The sequence below is a fragment of the Thalassophryne amazonica genome, chromosome 12 (genome assembly GCF_902500255.1).
Source record: "Thalassophryne amazonica chromosome 12, fThaAma1.1, whole genome shotgun sequence".
Lineage (NCBI taxonomy): Eukaryota > Metazoa > Chordata > Actinopteri > Batrachoidiformes > Batrachoididae > Thalassophryne > Thalassophryne amazonica.
Window position 1 is genome coordinate 16,228,902 of NC_047114.1, and position 23,315 is coordinate 16,252,216.

General features: G+C 43.8%; 1 protein-coding gene across 2 annotated transcripts in view; it reads right to left on the reverse strand.

Moving 5' to 3' along the window:
* Window positions 1–23,315, reverse strand: part of tmem68 (transmembrane protein 68) — an 81,091-nt gene that overhangs the window by 51,363 nt on the left and 6,413 nt on the right. Inside the window, exons 2-3 of one of the 2 annotated variants that reach the window (XM_034182408.1) lie at window positions 15,937–16,032; window positions 15,655–15,687 (exon numbers count right to left, since the gene is read on the reverse strand). In XM_034182408.1, coding sequence (XP_034038299.1) covers window positions 15,655–15,687; window positions 15,937–15,996 — 93 coding nt within the window. In that variant the 5' untranslated portion in view covers window positions 15,997–16,032. The remainder of the gene's footprint in view (window positions 1–15,654; window positions 15,688–15,936; window positions 16,033–23,315) is intronic. The other variant, XM_034182409.1, reaches the window with a different exon arrangement.

Consider the following 23,315-nt stretch of genomic DNA (forward strand, 5'->3'; position numbering starts at 1 on the left):
TCACTGCGTTGTGTGCTCCTCCCACACAAGTGCAGGGCGGCTGCAAAACTTCCTTTTAAAAAAACATATCCAATCACTGCAGCAATAATAAGTCCTATTATGATTAACAGATAGGGCCAAAGATATCCAAACAAATGTCCAATCCAACCAGTCACCACTTTGAGACCTTCTTTAATGACTTCTCCGGTCTCTGCAGCGAAAGTGGTGATGATTCCTCCAGCTGTTATTTGCGTTCTTTCCCAACAAGAACATTCATGCCGACCTCTTCCTTTTCCACAGCTCAACCAATGTTCTGCAGGCACCATTATTGTAAATCCGATTGGGTCCCAACCATTCATAACCGACAATTTCTCGTCCTTCACATAGACTTTTCTTGAAGGCGTAGCCTTCCTCAAGCATTATCAAAGCATCACCAACAAATGGCACTATGTGGCCTAGGACCTGCTTCCTTTTCGACATTCCATGTCCCAGGACAGCCTTGGCACATCCAACGTTGGGTGGAAAAGCTCTTATCCATACGCCAGCACTGTTCTTCTCCCAAACTGTTTGATGGCCGTAAGTGTCATACTCGCCGTCATAGTAAGCATCACAATATTCTTCCCAGCCAGGAACATTTCTACAATTTTGGCGGGCAAGGCTTATCGTGCATGTGGTATTACGTCTATTACAAATCATTTTCCAGGGCCGTGGCGTAACATAAGGGTTTGGTCTCCAGAGTACACTGGACCAAGTAGCTCTGTCTCTGGAGTAGACCGTGGTGATGTATTGATATTTAACCCAATAATTATTACTTTGATCCAAACAGGGGAATACCCAATCTTCAACTTCATATTTCTCCATTCCCCACCAGGTGACATCCTTACTACGTCTAACTCCTTCCTGCCATGCTTGAAGGGTCCCCTTAATGGTTGGAATCTGTAACAACTGTGTACAGTTATATACCCATCTTAGCCAATTCCCTGTCTTAATTTGGTCTATTGGACAACGGGGGGATTTACCAGAACCTTCAGCCAAATTATTATGGTATTCTGTCTCATGTAAGCTTCCATAGATTAGCTCATCAGGCTTTGGTAGTTTTTGCACATAGAATTTTGCTTTATGTGGACCTCGCAAACTATGCCCAGTCCACGTGTATCCCTTCGGAAAATTCCCCTCAAAATGTATCAGTGGAATGCTCCAGACCCACGGAAAAGTGTCGTTAAGCCATTCATCATGTTTTGCCTCCTGTTTTTGTTTCCAAGTAATCCTATTTATCAAATCAATGACTGGTGCAAGCACCATGTAATTTTGAGATTTACATCCAATAGGTCGATTCCAATAACATCTATCTAATTTTGCTACTTTTTCTTTTACACAATAATCATGAATCTTCTTCCATCTATTTTTAGCCGCGTTATCAATACTTTTAACTTTTGGTTCTAATACTTGCTGGGTATCTTGTGTTGGTGATGTAGGGAGTGGTTTGGTTTTCCCCTGTGTTGGTGATATCTTTGTGGACCCCACCGATGCTGCTGGTGAGATGGCGGTTGGTTTGGAATATGGTATCCCTGCTCCCATGCCGGTAGCGTTGTTCAACGAAGGGACTACTGTAGATGTAATATCCACTTTCGGCACTCTGCTGCGGGTGTTGTAACAGGTGAGGTTATAATTACCCCAATGTTTCCAGGTAGGCGTTATCATTCTGCAAACATCATGTCTTGGTAATGCTGGAAAAACAGCTTCTTTTTCCCAATATCCTGCTTGATAGCCCAGCAGTACTCTGCATCCCCATGAGCAATACCAGGCTGGCTTGCCAGGTTCAGGTCTTATCCAAGTGCAGCCTACTTCTCTTCGCTCTCTTTGTTTTAACCGTAAGATGGTTGCCACGATAATCTCTTGATCCCTCACTTGTAGGTTTTGAAGGATGTCTGCTCCGGTGGTCAGGTTGTAATTGGTGGTGACGGTTGGAAATTCCCCATTGTCGTTCAAGTATTGCAGCCACTTATTCTTTAGCATCTGCTGGGTTAGGTTCTTCATCTTTGCCCATTTCTCTGTAGAATTCTGGTCCCATATCATGTAGGTGTTTCTTGATTCAACTCCCCAACATGTCTGTTGGAAAGTTTTAGTTGTTGCATACTGGACCCTGATATGGGTTAAGGTCCAGGGCGTACTACCATATTAGTACAGGATAGCTAGAAGTACAGCAACACCGACTAACAATGCTGTAATCCTGGCCATCCAACTCCAACATTGGAGGCACTTTTTCTTCCATGGCTGGCTTTGTTGCTGCTGCTTTCTTCCAACATTTTCATAGTAGAATTCACTTGGTACTGGTGGCAGCGGCTCCAGCTTTTGGGGTTGTTGCAGTAGTGGCATTTCTATGTCAAACTCCTCTGCTCTTGGTCTTTCGTCGATTCTTTGAGGTTGCGTGGTTCCCAACAGAGACGCTTGATGCTCGTTGCTGAAGAAGGGTGACTAACAAAGGAGATGGCCATGGGAGTCTAATATCTATTCCTTGCCACGCCCATTTCCAAGTGATGACTGTCACCTCCTTCATTTCAGGCGGTGGTCCCTGGGGTGTGTAGAAACACTGTGAAGATGCAGGATTCAATTCTCTACGTCGGTGTAAGATATGCTCATAGGCGTCCCAATATGCCGTTCCACTGTAGACATACTGCACCATCACAGAGTACAGAGGAGTCGATCTCCGGAATAGTCCTCTTCCCGACTTTATGCTAAGTCGTATCAGTATAGCCCTTGGGGGTTGCCAAAGCCCCACTAGTACTCTGGTTCGCCATCCACTTCTAATAGGTGGGAGACTTCCGCCTTTCTCGATGTCAAGGTACTGTACTGTCGTGCATATTGGCAAAGTTTGGTTCTCAATCAAATAAAAAGTTGAATGTGCCTCTTGTAGTTGAAGTCTTTTAAACATATAGGGACTACTGGTCCAGATCTGGAAAGATCCAAGCCAAATATCCACATACATTCCCTGTAATGGATCAACATAATTAGGTCCCCACCTTATTTTAAACCTGTAGCCCCGTTTCTGTACATACACTACATTCAAGATGCAGGGGTATGAGTCTGGACACCGGGGAATTGGGTAAAACTTCCATCCGACCCCAGGGCAACACCAGTGTTGTCCAACTTTGTTCACGATAGCTTCCAGAGGAGTGTATATTCCAGGCTCTGCAAGGTCAGCAGTCCTTTTATATGAATTATTATCTACAAAGTATCCTCCTGTTCCCAGCAACCATCCTTTCTCTTTGTAATCCTTTTGTGGCCAGTTTAAACATATTTTCTTGTAGGGTAATTCCAAGTATGGTGTAAGTCCTCCATGCCCGGATTGTAGACTATTTACATTATTTTCATCCAGTTTGAAGGTCCGCTGCATGATTCACAGTGAGTTGTCACTCTGCCATCGGTCTCCTTCTCTTTCTGCCAAGATGCACCACCATAGGGAATAGTTGTTGTCTCTTAAAGAGATGAGTGTAGATGGGAGATGGGTGCTTAAGTTCTGAATCCATTCCTTTCCACGCCCACTTCCACATTGTAACAATTATCCTGTCAGGTTTAGGGAGGGGTCCCTCAGGGATCCTCTATACCTGATGTGGGGGTACATAGGTCCATAGATCTTGCCAATGCTGCCAAAACTGTTTTCCAGAATACCTGGTTTGTGATAAGGCTAGATAAAGGGGAACTATAGGCTTCTCTTCTTGATCCTTAGGCTCAATTTGAAGCTGAATCTTCCTTGCTTGACAACAGTTCCAGACTCCTCTTTTGTACAGGTAGAAGAAGTCTTGATTTACAAAAATTGTTGGTATGGTTGGGGGTAGGCAGCTCACACAGGCCCGAGGTTGATCGATAACTCTCAAATTTAATGTTTGGTTATCTAAAACGTGATATCTTGGGTCTTGCAGTCGTCTGTTCAATTGACGTCGCATATTGGGGCTTGTCGTCCAGATCAAGCACTGGTTAAGGTATATTTCAACATAGACTCCTTGGAGTGGCTCAACGTAATTAATCCCCCATCTCAATGTGAATCTCAGGTCTTTGAGTTGTAGGTAAACCACATTTAATATCCAAGGGTAGGTGTCTGGACATCTTGGAACCGATTGGGGTATTCTTCGGCGTCCTATTATGTACCAATGCCGCAGACTTTCCTCGCTAAGCACTCGTTCAGCAAGTAATTTTTGTCCTGCTGTCTCTGTTAAGTCGGCATCTCTTTTATATTCATAATTTGAGACATAATATCCGTTAGATGCTAGTTCCCAATCTTCTTCATCAAAATCTTTTTCTGGCCAATTTAAGTATAGTTTCTCAGCACCAAGGCCACATTGTATATAGGGTCCAAGTCTTCCTCGATTATTAATAATGGGTACTCTATTTACATCTGGTCCTTGCGACATTTTGCAAACAGCCGCTTCTTTTTACTTCTTCCTTATCCCGCGGAAAATGGAGGGAAACATCCAGCGATTCTGAGGCTTTCCTGATTTTTCCTCACCTTGAGTCAGTTGGTGTAACGACTGCTGCTGTTCCTCCAGGAGGTCAACATGTGCCCCGACAGAGTAAACCCCCACATAGGGGACCAACACCATCAGCACTGTGAGCCGCACCTTAATTGTTTGGTCCGGCCTACTAGGAGTATCCGCTCTGCTAGCCACTCCCTCAAAAGATTGTATCCTCCTCTTTCTCACCCATTCTTCAGGTGTCACGTGGTACTCGGCTGACTTCTTCTTCGGTTTTGCTGCTTTATTTCCCCAGCGTCTAGTCCAGTGGTAAAATAATGCATGAGGGTTTCTCTGACCCCTTTTTCTTGTGGCACCTCTTCTGCATCTTCCAGTGGAATTTCTGGGGGTTTTAGAACTTCTTCTATCAATTTGGCCCAAGTTGTCAGTTCCCAAGGGCCGATCCATCCTTCTTCTTGGGCTTTTTGCTGTTGATCATCGGTCAGTCCTCCCATCATATCTGTATATCCGGGTCGCTCCGGATCTCTATACACTCTGAACACCAGTGGAATTTGCACTGTGTCTATTGGAGGGTCATATGTTTGCCCATACTCTGAACCATGGGACCAACTTTGATGTATAGCTTCATGCAACAAAGACGGCTTTCACTCACCACCTCCTGCAGCTTGGTCACTTCCTCCTGCTCTAGCTGTTTCCAACATCAAATAGACACTTGGTGCCATTGGACTCACGTCACCGCTGCCTTGATTCCCTTCAGCTTGATCAAGTGCAGCTGTTGCTGCAGGATTAGCCCAACAGGCTTCATCGGTGTGAAAGGTCCTCAGGGGGTCCAAAAACCTTCTCACTTGCCATCCTTCTGCTCTTGCCACATGCAGTAGTCTTCCCATATGAGTTCTTGCTTTACACACCAGGCAATACTCGATCGCATATCCATTCCAATAGCATGAACACACCTGCATATCCACATCGTCTCCACGTATATCCCACTGGGTGTAAAAGACCATTCTTGGCAACTGGGTTAGTCGGCATAACCCACATACAAGTGCATCCAAAACCTTCACCGGCTTGTGAAGTATTTGCTTGAACTCATGTTTTGCCCCACTTGGAATTGGGGGTTTTCTAACCCCAGGTCCCGACCATTGGACCGTCAGCGGTACTTCTTCGCGGCAAATCACACAGTGATTCTCAACTTTTTTCCATTGTAATATCTCCTTTTCACTGGATAAAAATCCTTTCTTTGCATGATATAGTTTCCTCAGGGCTCTGCCTGCCCAGAGGTCAGTTCTTGTTTTTCTTAAGGCAACCACCCCATTGACAGTGGCCACTCTGACGAAGGGTGGAAGATCTTGGGTGTTTTTGGCCATGTTTAGCTCCTGGTTTCGTCTAGTTAGGAGTTGGCTTCAGCTGCTCTACTCCTTGGATTCCCTTTTTCTTCAATTCTACTGTGTTGCTGTCCAGTATCTTCACTACTGTATCTGTGGTCTCATACTTAGGTTTAACAGCAGTGTTGGTTAGGTGATCTCGAGCTCTCACCCACACCTTCTGCCCAACCTTAAATGGGATCTTTGGTTCTGGTTCTCTGTCCTTTTTAGTCTGACTCCGCCCCACTTCCGGTGTTGAAAATGGGCATTGGTTCAGTTCTTGCGAAGGGGTGGGCCTGCCGGCACGATGGCGGTCATTCAGGGCCTGTCCAATTTCCAGGGCCTTAGTACTCCATTCCCTCGTGTTAGCATTTTTCCCAATCCAGTTTTTCACCAGTCCAATAGCCCTTTCCACAACTCCATTTGCTTGAGGGGTGTATGGGGGCGAGTAAATTCTCATTACTCCATTTTTCTGGCACCACTGGTCGACCTGAGCATTACAGAAATGTGTCCCATTGTCCGTTCTCAGCTCCCTAGGTATCCCCAGATTTGTGCAGTTTTTGACCGTTGGGGTTTTACATAATTATTGTATGGCCTTGCCTTACAATATAAAGCGCCTTGGGGCAACTGTTTGTTGTGATTTGGCGCTATATAAAAAAAATTGATTGATTGATTGATTGATTGATCCAACATGCTGATTACACTGCTGCCGTTGGCTTTTCTCACAGGCTTAACAGTCACATAGCCCGACACAGAGTCCACAAGCACCAGCAGATACTTTTCTCCTTTCTTACCGGTCACCCCCATGGGCCTGGCAACATCCATGCATACTGATCCCCATGGAACAGTACTCTTTATGGTGAAACCATCCACCCTTTGTCCTCGTCGTCCTGCATTGTATCGACCACATACTTCACAGTCTTTGAGGACTCGGCAGACTTGGTTTCTCGGAATCCAAAGTTGCAGCTTCTCCAGCTCCTTCCATGTGGGAATGGTGCCTGCATGGCCAAGCGCTTCATGTACGGCCAGCACCACCTCTTTCACGGACTCTTTTGGAACTACCCTTCCCTTGGGTGTCTGTTCCCACTTCTCGATCCCGACAACGGCGACTTTTCTCAGCTGCACATAGCGGTCCACTTCTTCGTTCCCGCTCCAATGTGCTCCTTCTTTTACATGGGCCTTCTGATGTACCACATCGAAGTCCATTGTTAGCTTCAACTCGGCTATTTTCCTCCACAAATCCATATGAGCTACAGGCTTCCCCTTAGCTCCCTCGAATCCATTTTCTTCCCAAATGGATAAGTCCTCTTTCAGGGCTTGTGCGCAGTAATGACTGTCTGTAACCACTTTAGCCCTTTTTACTCTCCTCTTGTTTAACTCCAAGAGTCCTTCCAGTATTGCTGTAACTTCTCCGGCTTGGGCACTCCCTGGTGTTTGACCTTTTTGATGATATTTCTCCTTATCTTGATACTTCAGAATATAGCCCCAATAAGCTATATTGTCTGTACCCTTCTTCGACCCATCGGTGTACATAGTCCAGTCGTATGGCTCCATAGGGAGTTGCCTCTCCTTCGGCAACTTCTTTGTCGCCGACTGTTTTGGCCCAATTTCCAGCTCAGGGTCTAGCAGGATGTCCTCCCACCTTCCCCATCTGGCATTTGTGGCTTTAGTACTCTCAATAGTTCCTTTCCTTAGGAACCGGTGGACTTGGCTTTGAGTGATAACTTTTATTCCCTGACCTTGTGCAAGTTCTTTTAATGCACTCCAATATCTAGCCAGGACTGCCAGTTCTTTTTCTTCCGGTGGATATTTTCTCTCAATCGAAGACAGAGTATAGCTCCACAAAGTTACCATACCCCCTCCTTCGTTGCTCACTTTTACCACCGAATCCTCTTCTTCACTGCTTATTTCGGGTAGCAGACGAGTAGTCAGACTATGCGGCTCCAGCCTAACTGCGTCTTGAATGGCTTTCTTTAGCTTTTCCAAGCAATCCTGATCTGTAGCTGTCCAAATCCATTGCTTTTGCTCTTGTCCATTAGGTTTCTTCTTGAGACGAGCATAAAGGGGCTTTGCATATCTCTGATAGTGTGGAACGTGATCTCTCACATAGTTACACAATCGCAATATTTTCTGTAGGTCATTCTCAGATTGTGGTGGTTTAATCTGACTCAATTTTTCTCGGTATACTTCTGAGAGTCCCAGGTCTGATGATACCTGGAATCCCAAATAGTTAACCTTGAATTGTCCAAAATGACATTTCTTCAGGTTGAGTTTTAATCCAGCTTCTGTGAGCTTCTGAATCACCTTTTGCAGCCGCATTAGGTGTTCATTTTCATCATCATCTGCGATAAACACATCATCGATGTAGACTGTTACTCCCAGATCTTTTAATATTTCCATTACTGCTGCTTGGAACACATTTGGTGAATTTCTGTATCCCTGCGGGAGTCGTTGCCACACATAACTTTTCCCCTTATGTGTGAATGCTGTTTTCCCTTGTGACTGTTTTGCTAATTGCAGGGAAAAGAATCCATTTGCCAGATCAATGCATGATTTGTATCTCTTAATTTGGAGCGTTTTCAGTGCTCCTTGGGGATTTATCAAACTCGCTCTATTGGCTATTGTTCGTCAGTTGAGAGCCTTGAAGTTGATTACTGGTCTCTAGCCTCCTCCTGCCGACTTTGGCTTCTTAACTGCTTGGATGGGGCTGTTAGGAATCGGATTCAATTCCACTCGAATGATCCCCAAAGCTTCCAATTCTTTTACTATTTTATCCATTTCCTCAACCGCTCCAGGGTTCAAGGGATATTGTCGCACCGGTGGATGTACTCCTCCTTCAATGACATGAATGTATTTAGCCCCCAAATCTCCACAATCATTTTTAAATTGTGCTACTTTAGCTTCGGAGATAACTTCCCTCAATTTTTCTTTCCCTGCTTCAGAGAAATCACTTTCTCCAATCTTTTCTTCTGTGACAGCTGGTACATCCACTTCTTTGTACCAGCTTACCGGACTCTTTCCAATTGGAGTCATATCCATTCGTACAACTCTTGCGTGTAATTTTTTCACTCGTCGTCTTATTAGATTTCGAAGCCTTTTGGGCCGATGCAATTCTCTCAAATCCTTGACTGTTATCAAATTAAAGGGGCCTTTTATCCAAACTACCCCTTTCCATATTCCAAATGGGCTTTTCTCCGTTGCCGCATTCGCATACTGGATCAGTAGGTATCCCTTGGTCTCGAGGCTTCTGCGGGTCATGGACACCTCTGCTCCCGTGTCCACCAGGTACGGTTCTCCATCCACATCAGTGTAGATATTGTCCCCCTCCCAGTAGGCATGGTCTAGCGTGACCCGCGCCTCCAAAGCCATTACTTCTTCTGCCCTCCAGCCGCCGCTGAGGCTTGGCGGACTTCCTGGAGGGCTTTCCTTTGTTCTGGAGTTAATTTGTCATACTCCTCTTTAGGGAGATAGCCACCACTACGAGGTGCAGGTGTAGGTCGCGATTGTGGTGGTGGAGGTGGTGGACCTCTCGGCCGAGAGCTCCATTGTCCAACTGGAGGCCTTTGATTATTCCTCTGTGGTGTTTGATGCGGCTGAGGAGGTGGTGGTTTTGGCACTGAATTTCTTTTCTCCACTCCCACCGGTTTTTGACCTGATCTCGGTGTGCTCTCCTTCTTTCTCTTTTCTTCATAGAACTGCTGCTCCAGATCCCAGCTCTTCACCACCGCGTCCATTTGTGGGACTGTAGTGCTGTCTATGGGCATTTTCACAAAGGTTATCTCCCCTCTTCTTCCCTTAGTGACCTCTCTCAGTGCCCTAACATAGCGTTGTGGCAAAATTGTCTGTTTTAGCCCATGCCACACTTGAACTAATGTTTGACCTTTATCTAGTCCAGCCTTAGCCCGAGCAATATGGGAATCTTCATCATTGGGATCTTCCAACACTAACCTGGCATAATGGTTTTGTGCTGGTTCACCCCGACTGATGGGTTGACTGGTAACTTGGGCCAGCCACATAGATTTACCCTCTTCACTGTTAGAAGCCCTGTCAATAAGGGGCCACACTTCTTTCAAATAGTCCTTTAGGTCTTCATTTGGTTCTTTCTCTCTCACCAGCATCTTTAATTTCTTGAATTCCCGGAATTCCCTGCCATCTGCTTGAATTTCAGCTTGAAGTGCTGGCAGACTTTGCTCTCTAGATCCAGCAGGAAAATCCTGATTTAGGAGGCTCGCTTGTAATCCTGACGATGGTGGAATTGTTTCTCCTTCATCATCCAGACTTTCTTCATTAATTTCTCTCAACACTTGCCGTGACCAGCGTAAAGCTGCTGTTTTTAGTTTTCTCAACATCACATCATGGGCAACGCCTAAATAGGTGACTCTGAAGTTATTTGTTAACTCTTTACAGGCAGTCAGTGTAGGATAGAAGGGCCACATTAGTATATTAGCCCACTCTCCAACAGTTGCTGTTACCTCGAGAGTTTTCTTTTCATCTTGTCGCTCAATCCACTCTTCTGGGATGTCATACCCAGTTTGTCCAACTTCTGGAGCATAGGTTTGTCGCTTATCTCGGGTCTCCACTGGGTTGACCCTGACATCTCTTGCAATTCTCTCTGATGCTACACGCACATTATACACCCCAACTTCTTTCTTTTGTCCTCTGTAGCGTCCAGTTCATAGTTCTGGGCGTGAGACTTCTCTTTCCCCTACCACAGATAGCGGTTCATCCTCTTCCAAGTCTTGTGGATTGATCTCCTCTTCAGACTCTCTTTCCTGGTCGTCATCCTTATCAGGTTTATGGGAAGGACGTGGGTCTCGGGGTTGTGGGTCCCTGTTTTGTTCTGACTTTCGGGGTGACCCTGTTGCTTCGGCATTTCCGACAGGTATAGGAATGAATATAGGATCCTCTTCTCCATTATCCGGTGGAGGAGCCTGGAAAGGCTCTCTCATCCGAGATTGGGAGCTTGTGGGGTGTATGATAGTCTGGAGCCCACTTGCAACTCGTTTTAATGTTGGTCGTGGGGTTTTAATCCTTAATTGCTGCACTCCCACAGCATGAACTGATCTTTTATCACTTGTCGCCGTGGGGATGGACTGCATCACTAGCGGGGGACTAGTTGCCACTCCACTTGCTCCAACTGCACCCTTCCTTGGACCTGCTCTACTTGGTCCTAGGTTCACCGCTTCAAGTGCCCTTCTCACTCGATCTTGCTCCTGCTCAATGCTAGTGACCACCACAATTTCTCTCATTGATCCCCATACTCCTGGGGTACGCATGTGTAGGTTCACGGCTGCCATGGCAACCTTTTCTGCCTCTTCCCATGTCATATGTCCAGATCGTAATCCGTCCACACATATCACCACCTGCCGATGCTGGCGTTCTTTGGCCAAATCAATAGCTGTTCCCAGAGTCTTCAGCATTTCCTCCAGGTATTCGATCGAATTTTCTCTCCCTGGGTAGCTTTCAAAGGGCACATGTATGAGTGCATGATAAGCCATTTGTGGTGCGCTTCTTATCACCATCGATTTTCCGTCCAGACCTCTCCCCTTTATATTCTTAAGCTCTTCTTGGTATTCTCTGCCTGCCCGCTCCTTGAGCTTTGCTCGGAATTTTCGGTTAGCAATTTTCAGTCTGGGATTTGTGAAGACAATGAGACTATCTCCATCTATATCCCAAGGACTGCCAAAATAATGATATGCCCGTCTTCCATCTTGGGTCACCATTTTTTTGGTTCCTTCGGGCATAGGGTCCAATTCCTCCATGTAGTCAGATTCAGTGTATACATGGTGGGTTTTTGCTTTAGATTTTCTAAAGATCTCCTGCGAACGCCCTTCCTCTTTAATATGGTAACTCGGTCCGGCAACACATTCTTCAGCTTTAAGCTGTCCCAAGCTTCTGGGCCCACATTCCGGCGATTGATGGAATATCTGTCCAGACACTCCCTGAAGGCTTCTTCATCTTTTATCCTGCTCAACCAGGCGTTCTGTCTGTGTTCTAACTGTTGAGGTTGTTCCTCTCACACTTCCTAAGGGCAAATTTGGCCACTCTGGGTCAAAGCTTGTATGGAGCTGGTCCGGGCTTTTATATTCTTGACCATTTCCCCCAGGATTAGGACCTCCCGGGGATATCAATTCAACTCCACTTCCCTCTGGTTTGTGTTCCACATCACTTTGTTCGGATTCGGCCTGGGAGTCTATCTTGCCTTCGTCTTCATTATCGAGGATCTGACTTCCACTCATATCTTCCATTATAGGATATTGTTCCTTAAGCATTCTTCCTAACCCTTTTAGCCGTTCTGCCATGGACTTAAACTCAGCATATACGGACGCTGATTTTGCTTTAACATCAACCAGGACCGTCTCTACTTCCAACAACCCAGCTGTCATTTTTACTACGGAGTCATAACTTTTCTCAGGGCTTATTAAAGTGGTGATTTGTCCTCTTTTCCACTCTTCTCTGAGAAGTTTGCACCACCATTCAAGCCACTCTCTGGTCCCCATCTTGTCCTTTGGGACTGGTGGGCTCCCCAAAACGGCCAGGATCTGCCCCTCCTTATGCTTACCTGGATAATATATCCCTAATGTGTGTACAGTTTCTGCCATGTCTTCTTTGAAACATTCTTCATCAGTTTCCACACTTTGATCTATGACAAGTTTTTGAACTGTTTCTGCCCAAGTATCATATCCTCGTCCATACAATACCACTCTGTGTGGCCGGAAATCCACTTCTTTTCCCCCTTCATGTTCGGATTCAGGGTTTGCTATGGGTCCTGGCTCTCCTTCAGCCATATTTTCACTGCTTATTCTTAATACTAAACTTACTATTTCGTAATGATTGTCCTCCCTTTATTCTCTCGGTTGCTGAGATTGTCGATTCCACCACTGTCGTCTCCTTGACTTCAGCTATGGTCCTTGTCGTCTCGAGTCGTCTGCCTCTCAAAGCCTCTCTTGGCGCCTTGAGTCAGGGATGAGTGACAGACTACTTGACTATTCAGCGCTAATTCCAGAGGTTAATTCCAAATCAGCTGCTCCTTTTCCCGATTCTCCCCTCAGGAACCTCACGGGTTGATGATCCTATTCTCTCTTGTAGATCACCATTTTGCATGGTATACTCTCATACCTGCTTTCTTGACGATCTGATCCAGCAGGCTCCCTCGCTTGCTTCCCTTTCTCGTCGTTTCATGACGATCCAGCAGGCTATCCCCGTCTGCTTCTCGTCCCAGTCCAGACGATCCAGCAGTGACACGTCTGCTTCTCGTCCTTGATCCCAGCTCTCTGGGATACTTACTCCTGTTGACTTTACTTTGTCCTTCTGGTGGTCGCCTGCAAATTTTCACAGCTCTGGAGGACAGATATGTTTCAAGCCGTTACTGGACCTATACAGGCCATCAGCCGACACTCTCCACAACACTGTCTCCTTTGGTGATCTATTCAGAGGCTTTCCACCTACCCAATGGCAAAGACTCTCCTTTGGCCAGGATTCTTCCTCGGACCCGACTACACTTCATCAGGTCCCTGTTCGGGCGCCACGTGTCAGATCCCGCTTTTTAGATACACGGCACACGCTCACCCTCCGATGAGTGTGTTTGTGTAAAAACCAGCTCTCCGTCTCTGGGGTCCGACCTTCGTGTCTCCACGGGTATTACCCGGCAGGGCTGCACAAAGGCTGTTCAAGCTGGTGGCGAGGAGATTCGTCTAGCTGCTCACTGCCTCCATCCGGACGTCCACCCTGCTGAAGCTGATCTCGCACCCCGGTCGAATAGCCTTCTCAGGAACCAGGATACGAACTGGCCACGCCCGTTAACGGCAGCTCTCCTCTTATGGATCAGGGCTCTTGGAATGTTGCTAGATTTTGAATTTAGTGACTCGTACAGCGAGTCCCCAGGATGTGTTATTTTCATTAAAAAACCAGACTAACCTTTTAGAGCCTTTTGATGTTGTACACCCAATAAACTTTAACTTTTACAACTTAAGAAGCATCAATAATCCAATAATCCTTAACACTTTAACTGCATGCTTGGAAATTTATTGCAGGTTTTGCAAGTCAATCAATCAATCAATCAATTTTTTATATAGCACCAAATCACAACAAACAGTTGCCCCAAGGCGCCTTATATTGTAAGGCAAGGCCATACAATAATTATGTAAAACCCCAACGGTCAAAACGACCCCCTGTGAGCAAGCACTTGGCTACAGTGGGAAGGAAAAACTCCCTTTTAACAGGAAGAAACCTCCAGCAGAACCAGGCTCAGGGAGGGGCAGTCTTCTGCTGGGACTGGTTGGGGCTGAGGGAGAGAACCAGGAAAAAGACATGCTGTGGAGGGGAGCCACAGCATGTCAAGTGCCAATAACATAGTCAAAATAGGTTATATGGTGATAATTTCACAACAGTAATTCAAGTATAATTAAAATAATGATTGGCAGAGATTTTTGTTTTTAATTCAATAATTCTGACTGATCTTACTTCGACTGGGACTGGATTGACTTCTTAATTTTTTCTAGGAGTGAGGGAAGGAGGTTTTTGAGGTTAGGGTCCCCAGCTCGATGAACTTGATTTCCTCTTCATCAGCTATTAATCGTTAGCTGACCACGATCCTTGTGTGATGTTGTAATCCTTCAGGAAGTTAATCCACATAAGAATTTATTCCGTCTTCAATCAACCAAAAGTTGATCTAATCCATTCTGATATGCGGCGATGTTCCTTGAGAGAGAAATCGTTGAACATTCCCCACCCAGACTTAAGGCCAGTGGTTATTCTCCATTGTTCTGCTACTCCGTGACTGGACGGCCTGAGTGGGAGTTGAAATCTCTCTCAAATGATCTTTTATGGCTCCAGTCCTCTCACTCCACGATTCCAATTGCTGCTCACAAGATGGTCAAGTCTTGTGATCTCCTCGTAGCAGGGGAGTAGTGGCAACAGCACCTCTCCCTGGAAGAATAACCCCATTTCCTGGTGTTTCAACAAGTTATATATGTTCTTGACTCCAATCGTCCTCAGATGATCTTGGTTACCATGGGGACGCTGTTGACTCAAAACCTCCTCCCTTCTCCTTCTGCTTTACTGGAAATCCCCGCAGCCCCTACCAGTAACTTATTTCTCAAGTTCCTCTTTTCTGTTAACACTTCACCTTTTCTGAGAATTCATTCTTTTAAATCATTTCTTCAAAATCACATCAATCATATTCAATCATTTCATTACAACTCTCTTTCACATAAAAACAATTCATATGATCATATACAAACATTCTCATTCCTTATTATTCATTTCATATTTTACCATCATCTTAATCATTTGATCAGTTGTTTAACATCAGCTTTTCTTGCCCTGCTTGCAACATCTTCTTCACTTCCTCTTTATGAAAAACAACTCATATAATCATTCATTTCACTTATTCGTAACATACTTTTTCTAATCAACTCTTAATTTTAACACATTAATACTCCATTTGATCATACTTGTCATGTTAGAATCATTCTTAGACATATTCCCTCGTCTTCACCACCGAGTTCATTCCGTGGGCCTCCCCATTTGTAATGGAAAAGTCCGGTATGACCTCACTTACTCCTGGAAGGTACCAAAAACTGTGCAGTTTAATCCAACAGCATGTATATTAATTCCATGGCATGTATTATATTCCAAGATGAAAACAAGCTGAAAGCAAGCTTAAAGTCATCTTTGCTGACAGGACAGAGCACATAGCCTTATATGTTATTTTTGGGGCCTTATTTTTGCTAATGTGAACTTCTCATGAATATGTGCTGTTTTACAGACAGGTGTCAGTTACCATGTCCACACACACACACACACACACACACACGTTATTTAAGTGATGTTTTAGGACTTACAAGCATTTCCTGAATCTGGAGGGGCAAACTGAACTGAAAAAAAAAGGTGAGAGAAATTTCAGACAACTTTACAAAAATGCCCTTGCATCACACCCAATGTTTGCATTTGTTTGCAAAGGCTCTCATGAATGTACGCTGATGTGACCAACAAGAGATTGACAAACGGTACACTGTCACTGAATCATTTATATCATTATAGCAGACAGTGTCATACAGTCTGTATGGCCCATCCCTGCCATCAGGGCAGGCCGCTATCACCCTCTGAATCATCAAGGTTCATACCAGGAATGAAGCTGTGTCTTCTGCTCTGCTCAGACACGAGTGGTTCTTGCTGTGCGACATCCTGCTGTTCCAGTCAGCAGATCACATTTAGGTGCACTGAAGAGAAAGAAGAGCATCACTGTTACCCGCGAACAGGCACCCACGACCACGAATGTCTGCAGGTCGTGACCAAAAACAACAACCGAAATCATCATGTTAAAATCATACGTTCATCCACTGTCATTGCTTGGAAGTGTGGAGAAGGGAGCAGCGCCTGTCTGACCGTACACTAATCCTCCCCCCCCCCCCAACTCCAACACCAGTCTCACATATAACCACCATGTATGTAAAACACAGGGCTTTAAAAACTCCATTTCCCACAGCAAAATCAGTGAAGCACTGTGAAACCACGACACGCTCACAAACAGATGAATAAACAGAAATATACAAGTATTTAAACAAAGGCAAAGTGATATAACAAAAATAAATCACAACTTCAGAGCAAAATGACAAAGAAGATTTTAACAGGCACTGAAAGACGTGCCAGATTCCTGTGGTTTCTCTGCTAAGAAAGGTCAGTGAAATTCTTTCTGAAATTGAAATTCTGGTTTTTCCTCAGATGTTTCCGCTGTACAAACAGATGGATTAAGTCTCAAAAAAATGTCAACTAATACTAAGATGAGCCATGGAGGCGAAATGTGCATGTGGAATGTGTGGGTGAAGAGATGCCACAAGGGCTCAAAATCTGCATACAGTATAGCGCAATTGCATCTGGGACGCACCCCACTCCACTTTGGATCATTTAGTACAAATACGACCATATCTGAATATCTGAGGAACCTCCCCAGGTCACCTCCTCATAATTTGCTGGAAAAAAATTCTTAATTGTAAATCTATACATTTCTGCACAATATGCAAAGTGTTAGCTTTCAATTCCTCAAAGCTTAAGGAATAGAGACCTTTAAAATTTGGTCCTAAAAAAAACCCCTAATACCCTCGTCACACATAGCAGGAATCACGCAGAATGGTGTCGGAATTATGAATCGGCGCACATCCAAAAAGTGTCAGATTTCAGTTCGAAAACATTCTGACAGCCATCTGCGGAAGTCCACACAGCTAGTTAAAATTGGCTGGCGGCTACAAGTGTGATGCACATGTTCGAAACCCTCTGGGCGCTATCGTGATGGGACACTGATCCGACAGCGATCCATGTGCAATCTGGCAACCATCTGACCGCAATTTACATATTCCGATGGCAGCAAAATGGGATCCAAAATGATTTGGTTGCATACGAGATGGATCTGGCACCGCAAAGCCTGCTGGTATGACCTGCACGTGTCATGTATAACCCCCACACGGAGTGCAAAGGAACTGTAAAAATGTATGTGGCACGCTTCATCATGATAATTATGAATTATTATCATGTACAGTGAATGTGAACAGCGGCTATCAAATTGAAAGCTCCGTGCACAACTGTGCACGTGCAGACGCAAATCTGAACAGGCTGTTATATCCACAGTCCATTCCTTCCCATGGGCAACTTAAATAATGTGAAATATTGTCTCCATCATAACACGGGCAGCTGCGCCTCTCCATGGTGCACAGTAAAACGTCATTGCACACATCAGGCTCAGAGCTGAACGGATCTGATGCTGTAATAAGTGATTACCTTCTAACTCTGTAGACAACATGACATGGAACTTGTGGCAGGCCGTTATACCATTAATAAACATGAATCTCACCTCCAACAGCAGTCCAGGAGTGTTTCACAGCGCAGATGTGGACATGAAGCTGGGACAGCAGCCTGCGGTTAAAATCCTCTCACCCAAAATAAAAAAATGAATCCCATGTGATAATCCAACCATCACGGTGTCCAGAGTTGTGTTGTGCTCCTGAAGTGAGCGAACAAGAAAAAAGAAAGTTCACTGGAAAGGTGCTCCATCTGAAGCAGGGAACTGCAAGGCACAATGCCAGCAAACTTGCGCTCCAGTCCCGTGTTTGTTATCCAGACGTTTGGACATTGGACAGTCTGCAGCACCTTTTATACCTGAGTTTCAGTCAGGTTTTAGAATTCATCATAGTACAGAAACAGCATTAGTGAAGGTTACAAATGATCTTCTTATGGCCTCAGACAGTGGACTCATCTCTGTGCTACCCCTCTGATACCCAGCTTTATCTATCCATGAAGCAGAGGACACACACCAGTTAGTTAAACAGCAGGAATGTCTTACAGACATAAAGACATGGATGTCCTCTAATTTCCTGCTTTTAAATTCAGATAAAACTGAAGTTATTGTACATGGCCCCACAAATCTTAGAAACATGGTGTCTAACCAGATCCTTACTCTGGATGGCATTACCCTGACCTCTAGTAATACTGTGAGAAATCTTGGAGTCATTTTTGATCAGGATATGTCCTTCAATGCGCATATTAAGCAAATATGTAGGACTGCTTTTTTTGCATTTGCGCACTATCTCTAAAATTAGAAAGGTCTTGTCTCAGAGTGATGCTGAAAAACTAATTCATGCATTTATTTAAGAGTAAGAGTAAGTATTTAAGAGTAGAATGGGAGGCAGAGCCTTCAGCTTTCAGGCTCCTCTCCTGTGGAACCAGCTCCCAATTCAGATCAGGGAGACAGACACCCTCTCTACTTTTAAGATTAGGCTTAAAACTTTCCTTTTTGCTAAAGCTTGTAGTTAGGGCTGGATTAGGTGATCCTGAACCATCCCTTAGTTATGCTGCTATAGACTTAGACTGCTGGGGGGTTCCCATGATGCACTGAGTGTTTCTTTCTCTTTTTGCTCTGTATGCACCACTCTGCATTTAATCATTAGTGATTGATCTCTGCTCTCTTCCGCAGAATGTCCTTTTCCTGATTCTCTCCCCTCACACCCAATCACTCCCAGCAGAAGACTGCCCCTCCCTGAGCCTGGTTCTGCTGGAGGTTTCTTCCTGTTAAAAGGAGGTTTTCCTTCCCACTGTCGACAAGTGCTTGCTCACAGGGGGTTGTTTTGACCGTTGAGGTTTTTCTGTAATTATTGTATGGCTTTTGCCTTACAATATAAAGTGCCTTGGCGCAACTGTTTGTTGTGATTTGGCGCTATATAAATAAAATTTATTTGATTTATACCTGTCTGACAGCAGTCTGTGTCCTCTACCTGTTGTCTATATGCACTTTGGATGCCATAGTGCAGGTGTGGACGAGGTACCCCGGATGCGTTCCGACAGGGCTGGCCAATCCTCTTTTCCTCCCAATTGTGTCTGATTATGACAATATTTGCTGTATCAGACATGGTTACTCCACATTCTTGCTATGTGTGATGGGGGCTTAAGACTTAACAGCATTTTTTTCCAACTTCAGGGACTTAAAATTTTATGAAATCATGTACGAAGGTAATATTCCAGATATTTACTAAATTACATCCAAATTTTTGAATTATGGCTTCAGTTAGCCTGAGGGATGGATATTTTTCACTCTACAGCAGGGGTGGGCAACGAGGGCCGAGACACTGCATGTTTTCCTTGCAACCAATCACCTCAGCAGGTGGGTTGCTGATGAGCTTCTCCCTTGAACATAAACACCTGGTTGTCAATTAAATCACCTGCTGAAACACCTGAACATTAATGAAATCACCTGCTGAGGTGACTGGTAGCAAGGAAAACCTGCAGTGCTTCGGCCCTTCATGGCACATGATTGCCCACCCCTGCTCTACAGGAAGCTAAAAATGGCTTTTTGTTCTGAAATGAGAAAAAAAAAAAAAAAAAAAAAAAAAAAAAAAAACCACAAGGTGAAACATTTGGAGCCTTCCAGAAAATATGCAAGTCAGAATTTAATCATCTTAGAGTAAGATTAGCAACTATTCACAGGTACACTTTTGGAAGGATAACAGGATTATTTTTGTCCCTTGATTTGATCATGTGGCTAGGGTTTTAGGAACTTACAAAATATTTCCTAAAGATTGCCTTATATCATGGCTGCCCAAAGTTGTTCCTGGAGGGGCACCCGCCCTACATGTTTTCATATCTACCTGCTCTACTCACACCCACTTATTTAATTCTAGTGTTTTCTAGCACATCTGACAGAGTTAATTAGCTGTGAGTAGAGACCAGGGGGAATAGAAAAAAAACATTCATATATATATATATATATATATATATATATATACACACACACACAGACAGACACACACACACACACACACACACACACACACACACACACACACACACACACACACACACACACACACACACACACACACACACAGTAGTGTTCAGAATAATAGTAGTGCTATGTGACTAAAAAGATTAATCCAGGTTTTGAGTATATTTCTTATTGTTACATGAGAAATTAGGTACCAGTAGATTCAGTAGATTCTCACAAATCCAACAAAACCAAGCATTCATGATATGCACACTATTAAGGCTATGAAATTGGGCTATAAGTAAAAAAAAAGTAGAAAAGGGGGTGTTCACAATATTAGTAGTGTGGCATTCAGTCAGTAAGTTTGTCAATTTTGTGGAACAAACAGGTGTGAATCAGGTGTCCCCTATTTAAGGATGAAGCCAGCACCTGTTGAACATGCTTTTCTCTTTGAAAGCCTGAGGAACATGGGACGTTCAAGACATTGTTCAGAACAGCGTAGTTTGAGTAAAAAGTTGATTGGAGAGGGGAAAACTTATACGCAAAAAATTATAGGCTGTTCATCTACAATGATCTCCAATTCCTTAAAATTGACAAAAAAAAACAGAGACGCGGGGAACAAAACAGAAAACAAACATCAAAATGGAAAGAAGAATAACCAGAATGGCAATGGCTCACCCATTGATCAGCTCCAGGATGATCAAAGACAGTCTGGAGTTACCTGTAAGTGTTGTGACAGTTACAAGACGCCTGTGTGAAGCTAATTTATTTGCAAGAATCCCCCAAAGACATGTGCAGAAGAGGTTACAATTTGCCAAAGAACACATCAACTGGCCTAAAGAGAAATGGAAGAATATTTTGTGGACTGATGAGAGTAATATTGTTCTTTTTGGGTCCAAGGGCCACAGACAGTTTGTGAGACGACCCCCAAACTCTGAATTCAAGCCACAGTTCACAGTGAAGACAGTGAAGCATGGTGGTGCAAGCATCATGATATGGGCATGTTTCTCCTACTATGGTGTTGGGCCTATATATCGCATACCAGGTATCATGGATCAGTTTGGATATGTCAAAATACTTGAAGAGGTCATGCTGCCTTATGCTGAAGAGGACATGCCCTTGAAATGGGTGTTTCAACAAGACAATGACCCCAAGCACACTAGTAAACCAGCAAAATCCTGGTTCCAAACCAACAAAATTAATGTTTTGGAGTGGCCTGCCAATCCCCGGACCTAAATCCAATTGAACTTGTGGGGTGACATCAAAAAAGCTGTTTCTGAAGCAAAACCAAGAAATGTGAATGAATTGTGTAATGTTGTTAAAGAATCTTGGAGTGGAATAACAGCTGAAAGGTGCCACAAGTTGGTTGACTCCATGCCTTGCAGATGTGAAGAAATCATGAAAAACTGTGGTTATACAACTAAATACTAGTTTAGTGATTCACAGGATTGCTACAAAAGCAGTTTGAACATAATAGTTTTGAGTTTGTAGCGTCAACAGCAGATGCTACTATTATTGTGAACACCCCCTTTTCTACTTTTTTTTATTAACAGCCCAATTTCATAGCCTTAAGAGTATGCATATCATGAATGCTTGGTCTTGTTGGATTTGTGAGAATCTACTGAATCTACTGGTACCTTGTTTCCCATGTAACAATAAGAAATATACTCAAAACCTGGATGAATCTTTTTAGTCACATAGCACTACTATTATTCTGAACACTACTGTACACACACACATCCAGGAATACGAAACTGGAATTTTATAAGATGGCATACAAAATTTCAGACTGTGGCATTAGCTTGCCTCTATAAAGCAAATACTCACAGTTTTACGAAACCAAAGATGAGAAATTTGCCCAGTTAACATGAACTAGGGAAAAATGCAGAGGTCCACATAAGGCTAAATTATGCTTCTTATGAGATATTCATTGTTATGAGAATGTTATTTATTCATAAACACAAGCTAGTGATTACTGTACTTTTATAAGTGATAACGTGCAATAAATGATCTGAGATATCAAAAAACGTTCTCCTGCTTACAGTCATGCAGACATATGTCAGGGACTTTGAAGAAAAAAAAAATAAAAACAAACAAACAAAAAAACAAATGCTGAGGGGCGACTAGCCTTCTCTAAACACAGCTAGGTGGCACCTGCTTGGAAAAATAAGCTAAGGCGCACTGTAAATGAGTGCACTAAGGGAAATTTATAAGTACGTGTAATAGTAAGTAAGCAAATAAATAAATAAATAGTAACAATGCATTATTTAATTTATGGGCATTTTAACGAGTGTGGATTAAAATTTATCCTCCTCAATTTCATCAGCTTTGCAAAGTTTTACAGCAGACAATGTGATTTTGCAATTAAGTTGACATCTCCTAACCATAGCACAGAGGGCATAAGCCCATTTGGGATGTGTCTGTACATATGTTGCCATTTAAGATGTGGGAAATATCAGCACAAAGCAGGGCGCTGTGGACAAAATTGTTCATTCTTCATGGGTGTTTAGGGAGTCTGAGCATAACAGCCGCTATTCAGAGTGGCATCTGTCCTTCCCTTTAAGCTGGACTGTGCCAGGAACACCGTTTGTCTTAGAAAAGCTGTTCAATTAATATATTAGTAAGTCCCTTTGGCTGCTCCCTTGTTCGCACTCGGGGTCGCCACAGCAAATCCAAGGTGGATCTGCATGTTGAATTGGCACAAGTTTTACACCGGATGCCCTTCCTGACGCAACTCCACATTACATGGAGAAATGTGGCAGGAGTGGGATTTGAACCCGGAACCTTCTGAACTGAAACCAAGCACATTAACCACTTGGCCACCACCCCTTGTTCAATTAATATATTAACAACACAAAACCTAGTGTAATGCATCTCAACACAACAAAACTAACCCTAAACTCAACATAAATACACAAAGTAAAAGACCAAACTATTCTCTTAAATATGCTGTGCTGAGAACATGTCACCACAAGACATTAACCTGCATGGGAGTTCAGGAGCTCCATCCTTTGCATCAGCCATACTGTCCCCAGTCACACAATCTGTGTGTATATGTGTCTTTGGACAAGATATTTCATCTGCATTGTCTCAGGTCAACCAGTTATAAATGGGTACCATTCTTAAGATAAGATAATCTTTTATTAATCCTACAGCAGGGAAATTTACAATGCTACAACACAAAGGGACAGTCACAGAAGAACTGGGCAAAGTATGGAGAAATAAGGAAAAAGAAAATAAATACCCAAAACACAC